Consider the following 13,932-nt stretch of genomic DNA (forward strand, 5'->3'; position numbering starts at 1 on the left):
TCACAAGGATTGAATTATCATTTGACAAAGTTTCTAGTGGTTTTTTTATAAACCGATTCTAATGATAATCGTAGGGGCAAGTTTTGTGGAATTAATTTCCGAGGTACAACGAGGTGTCAGTTTGTCAGCGTCCTCCAGGTCAATAACACTGCAACGCAATTTCATAATTGTACGTTTCGCTAATTTTGAATCACAGTTCCGACCGATACAGAATGCTGCCAGATTTATTCTCTTCTCGGCTGTCATTAGAAACGCAAAACACGAAACACGAGTCTTTGTAGAAATCAAAGTTCTCAGAAATACACGATTTAATCTCGAGTTATATAGCTTATTTATAATTTTTAAATTGGAAAATTATTGCGAGATTTTAAATTACTTCTTTTGATTTTTTATATATCTCTATATGTGATTATTTGATTATATATCTCCATATATTACAATTTTTCGATTGGAAATTCTTTGAAAGATTTCAAATTTATTGCTATTGAAGAGTAGAAGCCACGAATAGAATATTTTGCTTACCGCAAAGTCCTAAGCGATAGTCAGAGTTCTAGTACGATCGATTGCGTAAACGATAGAAACCTGGAACCACGGGGTTCTTTGTAGCTTCGCAACACCGACTTTTGCTCCAGATTGCAACAGTTCGAGCCTCCATCGGTAAACTTCGTTGCACTGTCGTGGCGTAACAAGTGAACTTCACTCGCATTGCCTTACACCGAGCTATCAGGATTTTTCGTGAACGAAATATTTCTACGGGCTTCCTGCTGTTTCGAAACACCGTTGTGCCAATGTGTTGCAATGTTTAAAAGCAATTATGCGCTGATCCGACGATTCGTACGTTCAAAAAATTGATCAAGAACAACGAAGAACATGTTATGCTTCATAAATAATCTAATGATCCGTAAGAATCTCGTTAAGGTGGCATGTTTGTTGATTCCGCACGAAAGGCGGAGAAATACTCATGAAATTATATGAAACAAAGATCGATCATGCAGTAAATCGTTCTTTCCTTCTAAAATGATCGAACGTCGATTAAAGTTCAACGAAACCAGACTTCTCGTTTTCTCTGCCGGACAAGAAAATTATTAAATAACGAGGATTGCTTCCGACGATTCGACAACGTTCCAAGGAACCGTATCATTAGTAGTCTAGCTTACGTGTAAAAATTCTGACTCGGTCTGAAAGTAATGGAATACGACGGAGGCGATGGAACGATTTTCGACGTTTCCACGCCGCTCGTCGCCTTATGACACAACACGGCAGAACTTGCCGTAGGAAAAGTAAGGTAAGGCCAGTGGTATAATAGAAACTTTCACTGCGGAGGTTCAACGTACGGGGCTCTGACTCTCACTGGCCGTTCTCACTGGTTGCCCGACTCACGAGTATCCGAGAGACACGATTCCTGTGCCTCCTGCCTCAACGCTTCCCTTTTCCTTCTTCTCCTTCGTAGGAAAAATTAAAACGGAGTATTTATAATGTTGCTCCATTGTCGTACGAGCGCCGAACGACAGTCTCCGATGGATCTCAGTGTACGAATAAACGACAAATCTTTGAAACAATGCTTTGGAAGAACGTTAGTGGCGGACATTATTGCAGACCTATTGTCGGTGATACGTGTATGAAGAACTTTCTTACACGACAATGCCGTTTCCTTACTCCCGCGAGCGATCCAACCTGTCTGAGATAACACGAAATACACTCGAGGAAGCAGAGTTCCTCGTGTGTTCCTATTTGTTCTCCTTCCTGTCTTCCTTCGTCTCTCCATGCGAAAAAGAAAGTTCGGTGAACGTAGTTCAATCGAGAATCCTCTTTTTGCACCACTAGGAAGGAACGCAGACTCGATCCAACTGCTTCGAAGCGAGACCGGGATTCATTTTTTGACATTCTACGGAGATACGTTTCCAGAATGAAAATTTCATCGGTGTAAAAACTATAGCGCTTTTTTCTAACTGATTTAAAGGCTAAATTGGTATTCCCGCAGAGTGTATCGTTACGCTAGCAGCGTCGTTTTCCTTCCTCCGATAAGTTGGTTGGAAGGTGGACACGGTTGAAAACGAGGTTTCACATCCGTGAGGACCTGGCCTGATAAGCGATAACTCGCTTTTTCAAATAACGGTACTACACATGGCGATAAAGTACGCGCAAAGCTCGGCATTCGATTTTTCACACGTTCGATTTCTCTTGTAGTCGATCACCGACTACATTATACATGTATAAGCCTTAAGCGATTCTATAAATATTCCTGCACATTGATACACCGAAAATACTATGATTTTTAGAAAAGCGATTCTATTTGTATTCTGAGCAGATTACTTCGAATAATAATAAAGATTCGTCGCGATGGGTTGATCTTGTCCATTGAACTTGCTACAAGCTTTAGAATTTTGATTCTGAAAAAGCAGTGTTTTCCACACGAATTTCCTGATCGTTCAAAGCGACATTATTTTATCCGCGACTCATTATCATTGTCAGGAATTCGTTTGCTTGTAGCATGACGCGAAAGCCAATCGCGTGGCCAGGATACTTGAACGGGAGTTAGCCGAGAAAAAAATGAATAGCAGAGCCTCCAAACACGAGAAATAGAGAGCCTAGAGTCGGACAGATTCGAGTGGGGAGTTGTAGATCTAGGATGTCATGGCGTGGGAGAGTCACTTTCACCATCAGTGGCCCCTATAGAGTTAAAATCTACCCGTGGTACATAAAATTACGCGGCACTGTTTCACTAGATTCGTGATGTTGTTAACTGGATAGAAATATGGTATAGAAGAATCCTAAAGTATTTTATTTGTATATAGAGAACAGTTTGACGACATTCTTATCTTCACGGTGAAACCGTTGTTACGATCAGTTTCGAAGTAACAGTTAATTAAAAAACAGAAATAAAATAATAGAGGCTATAGGTGTGAAAAAGAAACTTTTTCAGTGAAACATTTATGTAGATAGAATGATTTTGAATGTTTAAATCTACTCTTTAATATTAATGCTTTTCATTCAATCATCACGCGATGGATTATGCAGCTTAGGTACTTCCTGTTACGGTTACGTTCCTATTACGACCGCCAGGAAATAGATTTACGAAAATAATTATACCGGTTTACACGACACAAGAGAAAATATCGATACGAAGGAAAATGTAACATGCGATTACCTCGAAGTCGCGATCGATTAAAAAATATTTTTACTTTCCTGTTATGTAAAACAAAATCTCTAACCTTTCATTCGATTACATAAGCGTTGCTAAACCATGGTTATACTAAACGTTGTAAGCATAAATATTGTTGTATACGATCCTTTATACTCTAATCAAAAGAGAAACATTTTAGACAAGATAAACTCTGAACAAAAAGAATACAAAAAGTAAGATGTCTGACAACTTACGTAAATATTTTGAAAAAGATGCAATATTTAAGTAAGATATAAATTTATAGGATATAAAGTAAACAATTTTATCAAGAACTATTACCGAACCGAACACATTTTTTAAATATTTTGGTAAAGGAAATATAACACGCTCGACTTTAAGTCCAATGTATGTAGTTACAGGAATAAGCGTATAAAGTTAAGCAATCGATTCTAAGTCTCGCGAAAATCCCATTCAACAAAGGAATACGCCTAACTTGTGATAATAACGTGTTACGCAACTTTCCAATTATCGAGCGACTTCCGATGTTCAATTAAAAGCCTCATAGAAGCGGTCGACGAAGAGCACCGAGATAAAAAGAAGAGAAAGGGCACGATATATGTGAAAAGCCCTAGCGGTCTCCCTCCTTCTTTGCGACAGCGCCACGTTTAATGAAGCAAATACCAAGAGTATCGGGGTAAAGCGCGAACCTCGAAAAAGCTTGGCCGAGATAGCGAGAGCTTGCGTGGCTTTGAGCCCGACACAGAGGCGCGGGCACATGCACACACTCGCGTATACACAACAAGATCGCTGCGCCGCGCCAGCGGCCTCGCAAGAAGAGACCGTAGGTTAGTGCATTGGCTGCACTTTCCGTCTCGGTGTGTGCATGTGCACGCCGCAGTGGCGGCAGCTGTCGGTCGTATGCATGCATTGGTTACGCAAGAATAGTAACGTGTGTGAGACTGCTGACCCACATACGCCAGGGAGCAAGGACCCCGCTGCACCACCACGCACACCCGTTTAGTGCCGCTTGCCGCGAGTATGTGAGCGCGCAAGCGCACCAGCGTTGCTGTGGCCGTGGATCGTGGATGCGCTTCGTCCATGTAATGGTGCACGTAAACGCCATCTGGTGCCGCGCAAACCTACTACGCGTATACCCGCCCACGTGGCTGTGAAGTTAGCTTAAGCTACGTTTACAACATCTGTGGCACTTAGCTCGTTTCTGTAACTTCGCTACACTTATGCTGCACTTGACCGGGTATTGGTACATTGCAGCATTTCGCGACGAATCCATTGGTTTTCCGATGCTACTGGTATTTTCGATTGCGGCCAAGGGGCTCGTTCTCTCAGCTTCCTGCTAGAGCTGTTCGCCTTTGCTCGCGCACAACCACAGTACGTGACGCTCCAACGGCTACGCGTTCGAGTGGCGTCGTGTTTATCGGAAATACTTGGTGTATTACTTGTAAGCGAGTTGGATACTGCAAAACGGAAAGCGGTGTTTCAGAGATAAATATAAGATAGAATGTATGGGGGAATCGCGATAGTTTGCGTTAAATTGCCGCGCTCTTGAACATGGGCCGCTCTATCCGCGCGAAACGCAATTAGGTGCACTTGCACGCCTTCGCATGTTTGCTCATAATCGAATTATTTCATTCTTTTCGTTTTCTTCCAATAAATTCGAATACATTGTCCCATCGATCATTGTGCGTAGGCAGCGAAACGCGTAGACATACGAGACAGAACGGGAAGCGGAAATATTTTTAAATACAGGCAATCTCGTGCAACTAAAAATGGAAGATGTAGTTAGACATGGAAAAGAGTAACATAAGTCAAAATGAAATGTTGTAGAATTATATTTAGTATGGAATTAATTTTATGCCATTTTATGTGTCTAACTATTTTAAAAACACAGTTTGTTCGAATTGCATACGTCAGCCTGTATAAAACTTCCGACAAGATCATACAGAAAATTGTGATCGTACAGAAAAAGACTGTTGCTTAACATGGAGCAGTCGTATGTAAGAGAAATTGTTCGATCTGTAAGAGTACTTGACATGAGAGAGAAAGTTGTTCCGTGATTTTACGATATACGATTATTTGCTTAAGCCTGAGCGTAGAAAACTTGATTTGGTTACAAGCCAGGGGGCGTGGATGATCGTTATCAAATGTTTCTAAATTTAAACTTCCACAAAGTTGAAGATGAAATAAACACTGTTAAGGATAAATGAAAATTCAAAACTTCACAGACAAGACATATGCAGGATAAACGTATTTCTTAAATGATATACTTACGTCAAGTGGACGTCATTAGAGCAATGTAATAAAAATTTTTAACAAGACTGTTGTGCAATCTTCAGTTGATATACGTATTTACACTAATTTCTAATTCCTATCTGGCAGATCTCCTATTCCAAATGTCAGAGATGTTCGTAAAAATGGATTGCAGCTCTAAATAAGAGAACCTACATCAATGAGATTAAACATTTTTTTATGAATTAATGTTTTCCTTCTCCCTTCCCAAGAAAAATCACCTGCCAACGTTAATATCGGCCAACATCAATTATCCAGTATCGCTCTATACGATAGGTGGTTCGAAACGGCCGCCAGAACCACACCAAACGCACTACACGCAAACGTGGTTGCATGAATCGAGCGTTCGCATACGATTGGCCCGTATTATCCGCAACATCGCGTTTATTAAAACGACCCATGGTGTGTCATAGACCATTTCTCTCGCGTACAACCGTAAAACTGCCTCTCATCTCTGTCGACCATTAATTACAAACAGCCGGCAAACAACGATAAGACGCGATTCATCATTATCAGAACACTTTGTATGAGTGAACGAGCATTGTTAAACTGACCTGATGCACAAATCGACACTTATTCGTCAACTTATTCGTTCATCTATGATATCTGAGCGATGACGCCGAAATATACATATGTATATGTACTTTGAACATCAACTTCAAGTACTTATTACTCGAGTTTATTCAAGAGCAAACTAGGTAAAATTCGATTTTTTTTTTTCTTTTTTAGACTGTCAACTATTGTTAATTAAATAGGCCGAGAAGCTAAAGTAAATTATTCCAAATTTTACAGTATGAAATGTATATCCTTTCCCGCCAAAAGAGTAATTCCTTAATTTCCTGATACTTATCTACATTGTTTATCATTAAAGCTCTACAGCTTTTATTGCTCATTATTGGTTGAAATTGTACGATTTCGTGAAATGTTTATAAGTTTATCGCGATTCTATGATTCATTTGTCGATTTTACGATGGATCGGCATCAAATCATATCGTTGCGTGTAGTGCCGCTCAAAGATACTCCCATCCAACGATCCAATTGTATGCTATTGGCTAAAGAGGGGTTAATAGCGAACGCTATGTGTTCGCCGTAATCGCAAACGCGTGCGTCCGACACACGTATCTACTTTCACATTCAATCCGTTCTCTTTGCGATAGCCGATATCCTCGGCCAAGCGAGATGGTTTCCATCACTAATAGTCAAGAAGCGTCTTATGTTGTGGACCCACCAGCCTGCGCTCTCGAACGAACCACAGGAAGGGAAAGCCGTAATCTCGTATTGAGAAGCGTGAAACGACTTGTGAGAAAGTTGCTCTTTAGTAATGAGTCACGCATGACATAACCTTTATCGTCATTTTTGGTATCTTTATTAATAGAAATTTACAGAAGCAGATGCAAGTTTATTTAAAACAACATTCCCAAAATTTTCCGACTCATAACATTTTTCATAGTAGCCAAATAACTGGCGAGTCTATTCCCAGTATAGATCCATAAAAAGAAATTTTTAGTAGTCAAACGAAGCTAGTTTTAAGAGCTATTATTAATTTCAAAACAAATTCTGGTCGTGATCCTCCGAAAAACACTTTACGAACCTCTTAGACATCGCGAACCACAGCTTAGAAATTCAAGCTTTAGATAGTTTTTTAAATATGCAACTTTTGTTAGCCAGTATTATTTTTAACATAAAAATAACAAAAACAACATTCTCCTTCTCAACAGAGTTTGTAAAAGATGTGCTAAATGTGCTTTATATTTTAACAATGTAATGATTTACGTAACAATACGTAGAATGTCCGAGCAATCACTGCCGTGTGAATTGCTCTTTATTCATGAATTCTGTGCTGAAACTTGATCCACGCGAAAGCTTCACCGTGCCATTCATTTATATATCACTGCTGTATAATGAAAGAGGAACGTGACTAGACGGTTCGTGATTAATGAAGATGTTTTTCGTGACAGACGCTGCCGAGGCATCTATCGCGACTTTAATTTGTACGATCCTTTGAACCTACCTTCATATATTACATTTATATATTTATTATAACAAGATAATACGTGTCAAACTCGTGTACCAACGATCAACCGATAAACCTAATCTTTTTTCTATCGTTTTATTTGCAGGAATTATGACCCTTACGAGCAGCCCGTGTGAGCTAGACAACATGAGCTTGTTTCAAGACCTCAAGTTGAAAAGGAGGAAGGTCGACTCCCGATGTAGTAGCGACGGTAAGAAATCATTTTCTCTTTCCTTTTCGTTTAATGACGTCTATTTCGAACATACATCATGCGTAAAAAATGTTACCCCTCATCGACGGATCACAAAACGTCTCCTTATATTTTATCGACTTAATCTTAGTAACATTCCCCTTTCATTTTTCAACGATTAATATACGAAAACTTCGTTTAATTATATATAGCATCAAACAGTTTCATCGATAAGTCACACGACGAACGATAGAATAGAACACTCACATCTCACTTAGCGATCGTTCATCCTTGTCAGGAAATCGTTATCATGAGAGTTCAAGTTTTCCTGAATTGTTATCGGCGCATTATCGCGCGTTGCACTAGGTATCTTTGCTTGTGAAGGGAATTACATGGGTGACGAGGTATAATTCAACTCTGCGTTCAACAATGGTAAAACGTGTGATTACCAAGCTGAATGACGTTGTCAGAACTAGAGAAGTTGGAACACTCGTAAATCTCTAATTGTTGAGCAGTAATCGTTAATTGTAAAACGAGCAAAACAATATCGTATCGAGATTTCAACAGCTGTCGTAATCGTGTCTTTGAGAGGAATCGTATATCATTGTCCGACCAAAGCTTAGCGAGCGAGCAATCTTTTCTTGTTGAGAATACCTAGAACGAGCCATGAAAGTGATCAGCGCAACTGTAATGATTAGTTGCCGCCCATAATGCCATATTTGATACCCTTATTGCTCCGATTTTCATAACATGCGTACATTACACTACGTATGTCGTATAAAACGCGTATGTAACATCAATCATGCTTCATCTGTTCCGCTTTGAAAACCATAAACGAGTAACTATATCGTTACATTACATTACATACGAGAGTACAAACTTCTAGAACCTAGACTGGTGGTCTGCGATACGAATTTATTATATCCTTCCACTCAGCGGACATTTATCGAAATAAAGTTTCTGGATCACCTCCAATGCTGCCTAGTGGTTTTGCAACAATATAAACGTGAGTTATTCAAGTAATGGTGTCAACAAAGTTGACTCGCATTTTAGTTACGCGTATAGTCGCATTGTCATCGTGCATCGGTTGAGCTACATAATTTTACCATGCATCTTTTATTTGAAGGACGTTGAAGAAATATACGCATATTCGTTTCCAAATACAATTGAATCCACTAAGATAACTAATTTAATAAAATAATTTCAAATCGGGTAATCGTAAAATCCGCGAAGCTACTCGAGATAATAAATTGTACAAAAAGGCAATAAAACGTTACTATTTGCAAAGAGAGACAAATGTGACAATGCAATGAGAAATTCCTCATGGATCTACTAAAGGCAAGAAATAATAAACTGCATTATTTTTTATTTATATCACGTTACATTAGTAATAGAACAAAAATACACACGAGCTTATAGATTGGCCTGATATGTACCTAAATATCTATCATATAAAGTAAGCAACGACAAAAAATTAATAACTTAACAAAATGATAGCCAGGCGTGAAATAACAAGTTGCTCTAATATCGTGCCAAGAGTGTCAACTTCTTATCCCCCTCCAATCATTGACACTCTCAATCTTCGACACCTATAACGTCCGTCGCTATAAAATTGTATGTTTCAAGCAATTCCTTTTCTTAAAAATCTTTCTGCTCGGCCATATTCAGTCACCGGTGACTTCGGAGAAACGCTATAGACGCTTCTATTATTGTGTCTCCTAAACACGATTTCGAGTGGTCGGTTATAAAGGACTGGTTGCCGTGGGGCTAGTTGAGGCATCGCGATCGCGTCTGTGTAGTGAGTAGCGCGAAGAGGGAAGGTAGTAAGTTCAGAAAGAGAGGGGGTGCTGGTTGCTAGCGGTGCTGCAGGGTTGAATATCAACCCACGCGGTTTCCCGGACGTGCACCGGTGCTAGTTCGGCTTCGTCTGAACTCGCGCCAGCACGCGATAAACCACCTTCTATCGTGCCCTCCACGCACAAGCTATCGAAAATCTGACGAATATAGTTAACCACTGGACGAACAAAACAGAGGAGCTAATTATCTGTGGTGAAAGAAATCTATGACCAGCTGTGCGTTAATTAAGCTACATTGATTCCTCGAACATCATTCGCAAATGTAACCAATACCAATGACCCTCGATCTACCGGCGATTAGAGGTCAGAGACTGTCGTTGGCCGAAAGCCGAATCGATGGTAACGACGGTGAACCTGGATTGTTGTTATGCCAGAAATAACGTCGATCTGGAAGGGCGTATGCGGGATCGAGTTTCATACGATAAAGTTGACGGTTCTTCTCCCTTTACCGAAGACGGACGGTTCGTTCGCGAGATGGCACATGAATGAGCCAGTTTTCCGAGGGACGAGTATTCCAAGCGAGCCACATCTTGGAGAATCATTGATCTTTCGCTCCGGGGCCACGCGCGAGCAACGTCATATGCGGAGGAACGTGCGACGCAATTACACGGTGACGTGTGCCGGCCGGAACGGCATAGTGTTTTATGAATGTAACAATATGGAAAAATACTTGGACGAGTACCAATCGCTCTTGATATCTCAACATAGTAACCGAAGAAAGTGATATTTTCTTCGTATTCTGGAAATAAAAGATCGATCGGATCGTGTTTAACGTCATAATAGAATACGTTAGTTGATTAGTTTCTCATCATGTTCGTGAATGTGCTGCGGCTAACTTGTTACGATCTGGTTAAATAATGTTAACACGACATAACACCTATTCCTTTTCGTTTTGTTTCATTCTGTATTGATTCTATTTTTTATTAAATTTATTATTTTGTACTTTGCTTTGCATTATGATTGAAAATGAAAAATGTATGATAAAGAGAATAGAAGACAAACGGCGACATCAATTACTAGATGGTTATTGAAATTCTAGTTTAGTGTCGATAATATTAGTCGACTGGTACCGTATGAAGGAGGGGATCGATGCTTTTCGGTGCGTCTGACCCATGATATGCTATTCTACTGAAAGCTGCTTCTTGTATAAACCTTACGTAAATATAATTTTTTATAAACTTTCAAAAAGTCCGTGATCGTTGTTATCAAAATAATATATCTATATACTATTTAATATATATTAAAGATTTACATATTTAATTTGATATAAGGTTTTTATTCGTGACAAGCAAATAAGTGAGATTAATAGCACGCTTTTGTATCAACCGAAGTACACAAAAATTTTGCATTAAAATTGAATCTAATATTTATCCATAATACGTGCCAACATGGAAGAATATTTTTTAACAAGAATATTAAAAGTAATAAGCCTGTAATAACTTACGGGCCATATACCAATCAAACATGATCATTTTGAAGAGGTGCAAGGATATCAAAGTTACCGGAGACAATCGATGAAGAGAATTGAGTTTAACAAAGAACTGCGATACTCTACGCAACAAGTACTTACATATGTACATTCTACGAAGCTTGAGCAATCGTTCAATATCGACGATACATACATAGAAAACGTAATGGAGAAGTTGAATATCTACGATGACGAAACAATGGACTTTACATTGAAAAATAGTTTGTTTTTCACGTCTGATCTTCACCGCATGGAGAATTGGAACTCATTGAACATAAATCTAAGAACACTTCAACCGCTAAGAACAACGTTGAATAATTTTCCATCATATTCCTATTTGTATCATCCGTACAACGCCTTCTCAATGTTACCCTATCAAAATTATTTCGATTTCCGTCGTTACTTCAGATCTCATCTGATAATGGCCCCGTATGCGATGCTAGATCATCGATACTGCTGCTACGGTTCAAATAACCGTTGTTCATCGATATTGGGTAAACAAACGATTTTAAGTTTCGGAGATTCGTGCCTGGAACAGTTTAAACCCACGTTCTTAAAAACTTTGTCAGATCATTCAGTTTATGTAAATTCTTTTGTCAGTTTTCAATTCTGTATCTCGAGGAAAAAGCATACTCTCGCTCGTATTACAAATTTAGACTTAATTTCTATTTTATCAGATATACCTAAAACAAACTTCAGTTTCTATCTTCTTTTTTTATTCATATGATTTTTATTCCACGCTGTTTAAACAGCAATGGAAAACTAGTTCTGCGAACTATTTTAGCTAAATATTTTGTTGTTTATTTATATTTTTCGACAATTCTATTTTTACAGCCGAAATTATATTTACAATTATATCAGTTCATATAAATAAACCAGCACATTTCTAAATGACAAAGAAGAATAAAAAACGCAAATGTGAGTTTATACTGATCCATTACGGGCTCCAACAATAGCGCCAAACCATAGCACGTCGGTACTCTGAACGTTAAGTATTAATCATGCAAGGACAGACATACGATCATCTTCGTAACATCGACATTATTAATTGTTCGCTGTGATTGTCGCGTTGATCATCGACTCATTCGCTGATGATGAATGAAGTTCTTGTCGTCTCCTACAGTTACGCGACACGTGATCAGAATCGAAAGGCTTGAAAGCAGGATTGAATAACCGGCGGAAGGAATCGATTCCAACCGTTCCTAAGGGGGAGGGGGAATATCTAAACGAGAGGAAGACAATGAAAGGCGGTAAATGAATAATCCACGGGAACCGATTTTCACGCTGATCGGTCTATTAATAGCTGTGAGAACTAGTACCTAGGTACCTACAATCACAACCCGACCTTGTCAACTGCATTCCTTCCTTGACCTACACGAACAGTCGTAGTCCCCACATCCTTTTCACGATCTAAGCACTCCGAACGGGTATTACACTTTCGTGTTGGTCGCGTAAATTGCTCTCGCTGCAAAATATCCTTGCAGCTGCACGTGCAATCTTGAACACTTCCCGCACCCTAGGGCACAGTATAAAGGGAAAACCATTCCACGACTGAACAATCTCAAACTAGTACTACATGCCACAATGTTACTGCTCTCGCTAAATTTCTCATAGAATTAAAACGATGGAAATATTTTGATCGTTCCGTTTATGAATATCCAAGTTGATTTTAAGATAGCCACCTTTTCCTATTTTAATACAAATATAATTAGAATGAAAGAACAAGTTTTTATTATATATATAATATTCAAAAAGAAACATTTTATTCTATTAGTCGTAATCTTAATCTATTAGCAGTTTTAAAATGGAAATTATTTTATGTGGAAAGTTTACTTTTTTCATCGTTAATCGATACTTTTGTAGTATTCATTCTGTTATCAAAATTTAAATTAGATTCTAATATTTTTTAATAAATGCAAAGTTGCCATGGGAAGTAAAAGAACAAGTATGTATAATATAATAGTGAGGTGGTTGTAACGTGTAGGCGTGTTTAATAATGTAATGAGTGAATGAATTCGTAATAGTCAGATGTATTAAAATAAGTATAAGGATAGAGATAGTGTATGCCGGTTGTAATCGTCGCTCGCTCCATGCTACTATGCGAATCGAAAAAAAGATAATAATACTCTGTCTTAGGGAGCACATTTATATCAACGGACGATACCACAAAAAGTTAACTTTCTTATGTAACTCTGGCTGAAAATTACAATTAGTATTCAAAGGTACAATAATATGAGTCTCCCCAAATTTGAATTTTCCATTTCAACTTGACTTTTTCTACGCTCATGTGCCGCTACAATAGTAAAATACAAATATTTGTTCCATTGTAAAGCATGGTATTCCTTTTCTGTCAGTATAATACACCGTAATTCGGTCAGTTAATATCTCAAACGTCGACATCGGAAAGAACAATACGATAAAAGTCGAAATATATCCATTGAAGGTGTTCGATTTGATTTTTAAACAGATGGGTACGAGCAACAAACTATGACATGATTCTTTTGAAACTCGTCTGTCAACGTTATAAAACCTCGGATTGACAGCCCATCGTGATAAGTGCTATTAATCTTCGTAATAGACCACCAGGCATGCTTATGCGCGATGATTAATAACATTTTCATATCTCCTAGAACACCAAAACCAAACCTATTAACGCGAAACATCGGAGTTCGAGACGGTTACGCGATCGTTGAACCACATAGTTTAACCAATGAACAAAGAAGAACCGCATCTCGCATAACTTTTATAATCTCGTGCGAATCGCGCGTGAAAGCGTTGGAATCGTCTAACTGCAATAATTGTTATTAATGCTCGTTGAAACGCGGTTGCTTAACCATGCAAGAATAGTAATGATCAATACGTTACGAAGTGTCAAAACAGAATGCAGCAACGTGTTCATCTCTATTAGGCCAACATCAGATAGATATAGAGATTACTTGCAGCGATGGAGTTGAATCTCTCGTTCAACAAATT

At 38.7% G+C, this 13,932-nt stretch overlaps 1 protein-coding gene across 7 annotated transcripts in view; it reads left to right on the forward strand.

The window, feature by feature from the left end:
- LOC100643387 (hormone receptor 4) overlaps window positions 1-13,932 on the forward strand; it is a 150,673-nt gene that overhangs the window by 120,863 nt on the left and 15,878 nt on the right. For 4 of the 7 annotated variants that reach the window (XM_048404130.1, XM_048404131.1, XM_048404128.1 and 1 more), the window contains exon 2: window positions 7,552-7,656. In XM_048404130.1, the coding sequence (XP_048260087.1) occupies window positions 7,557-7,656 (100 nt within the window). In that variant the 5' untranslated portion in view covers window positions 7,552-7,556. Of the gene's footprint in view, window positions 1-7,551; window positions 7,657-9,544; window positions 11,454-13,932 lie in introns of those variants that run through there. The other 3 variants (XR_007223353.1, XM_048404126.1, XM_048404127.1) reach the window with 1 other exon arrangement.

Source organism: Bombus terrestris, chromosome 3, assembly GCF_910591885.1.
Source record: "Bombus terrestris chromosome 3, iyBomTerr1.2, whole genome shotgun sequence".
Classification (NCBI taxonomy): Eukaryota; Metazoa; Arthropoda; class Insecta; order Hymenoptera; family Apidae; genus Bombus; species Bombus terrestris.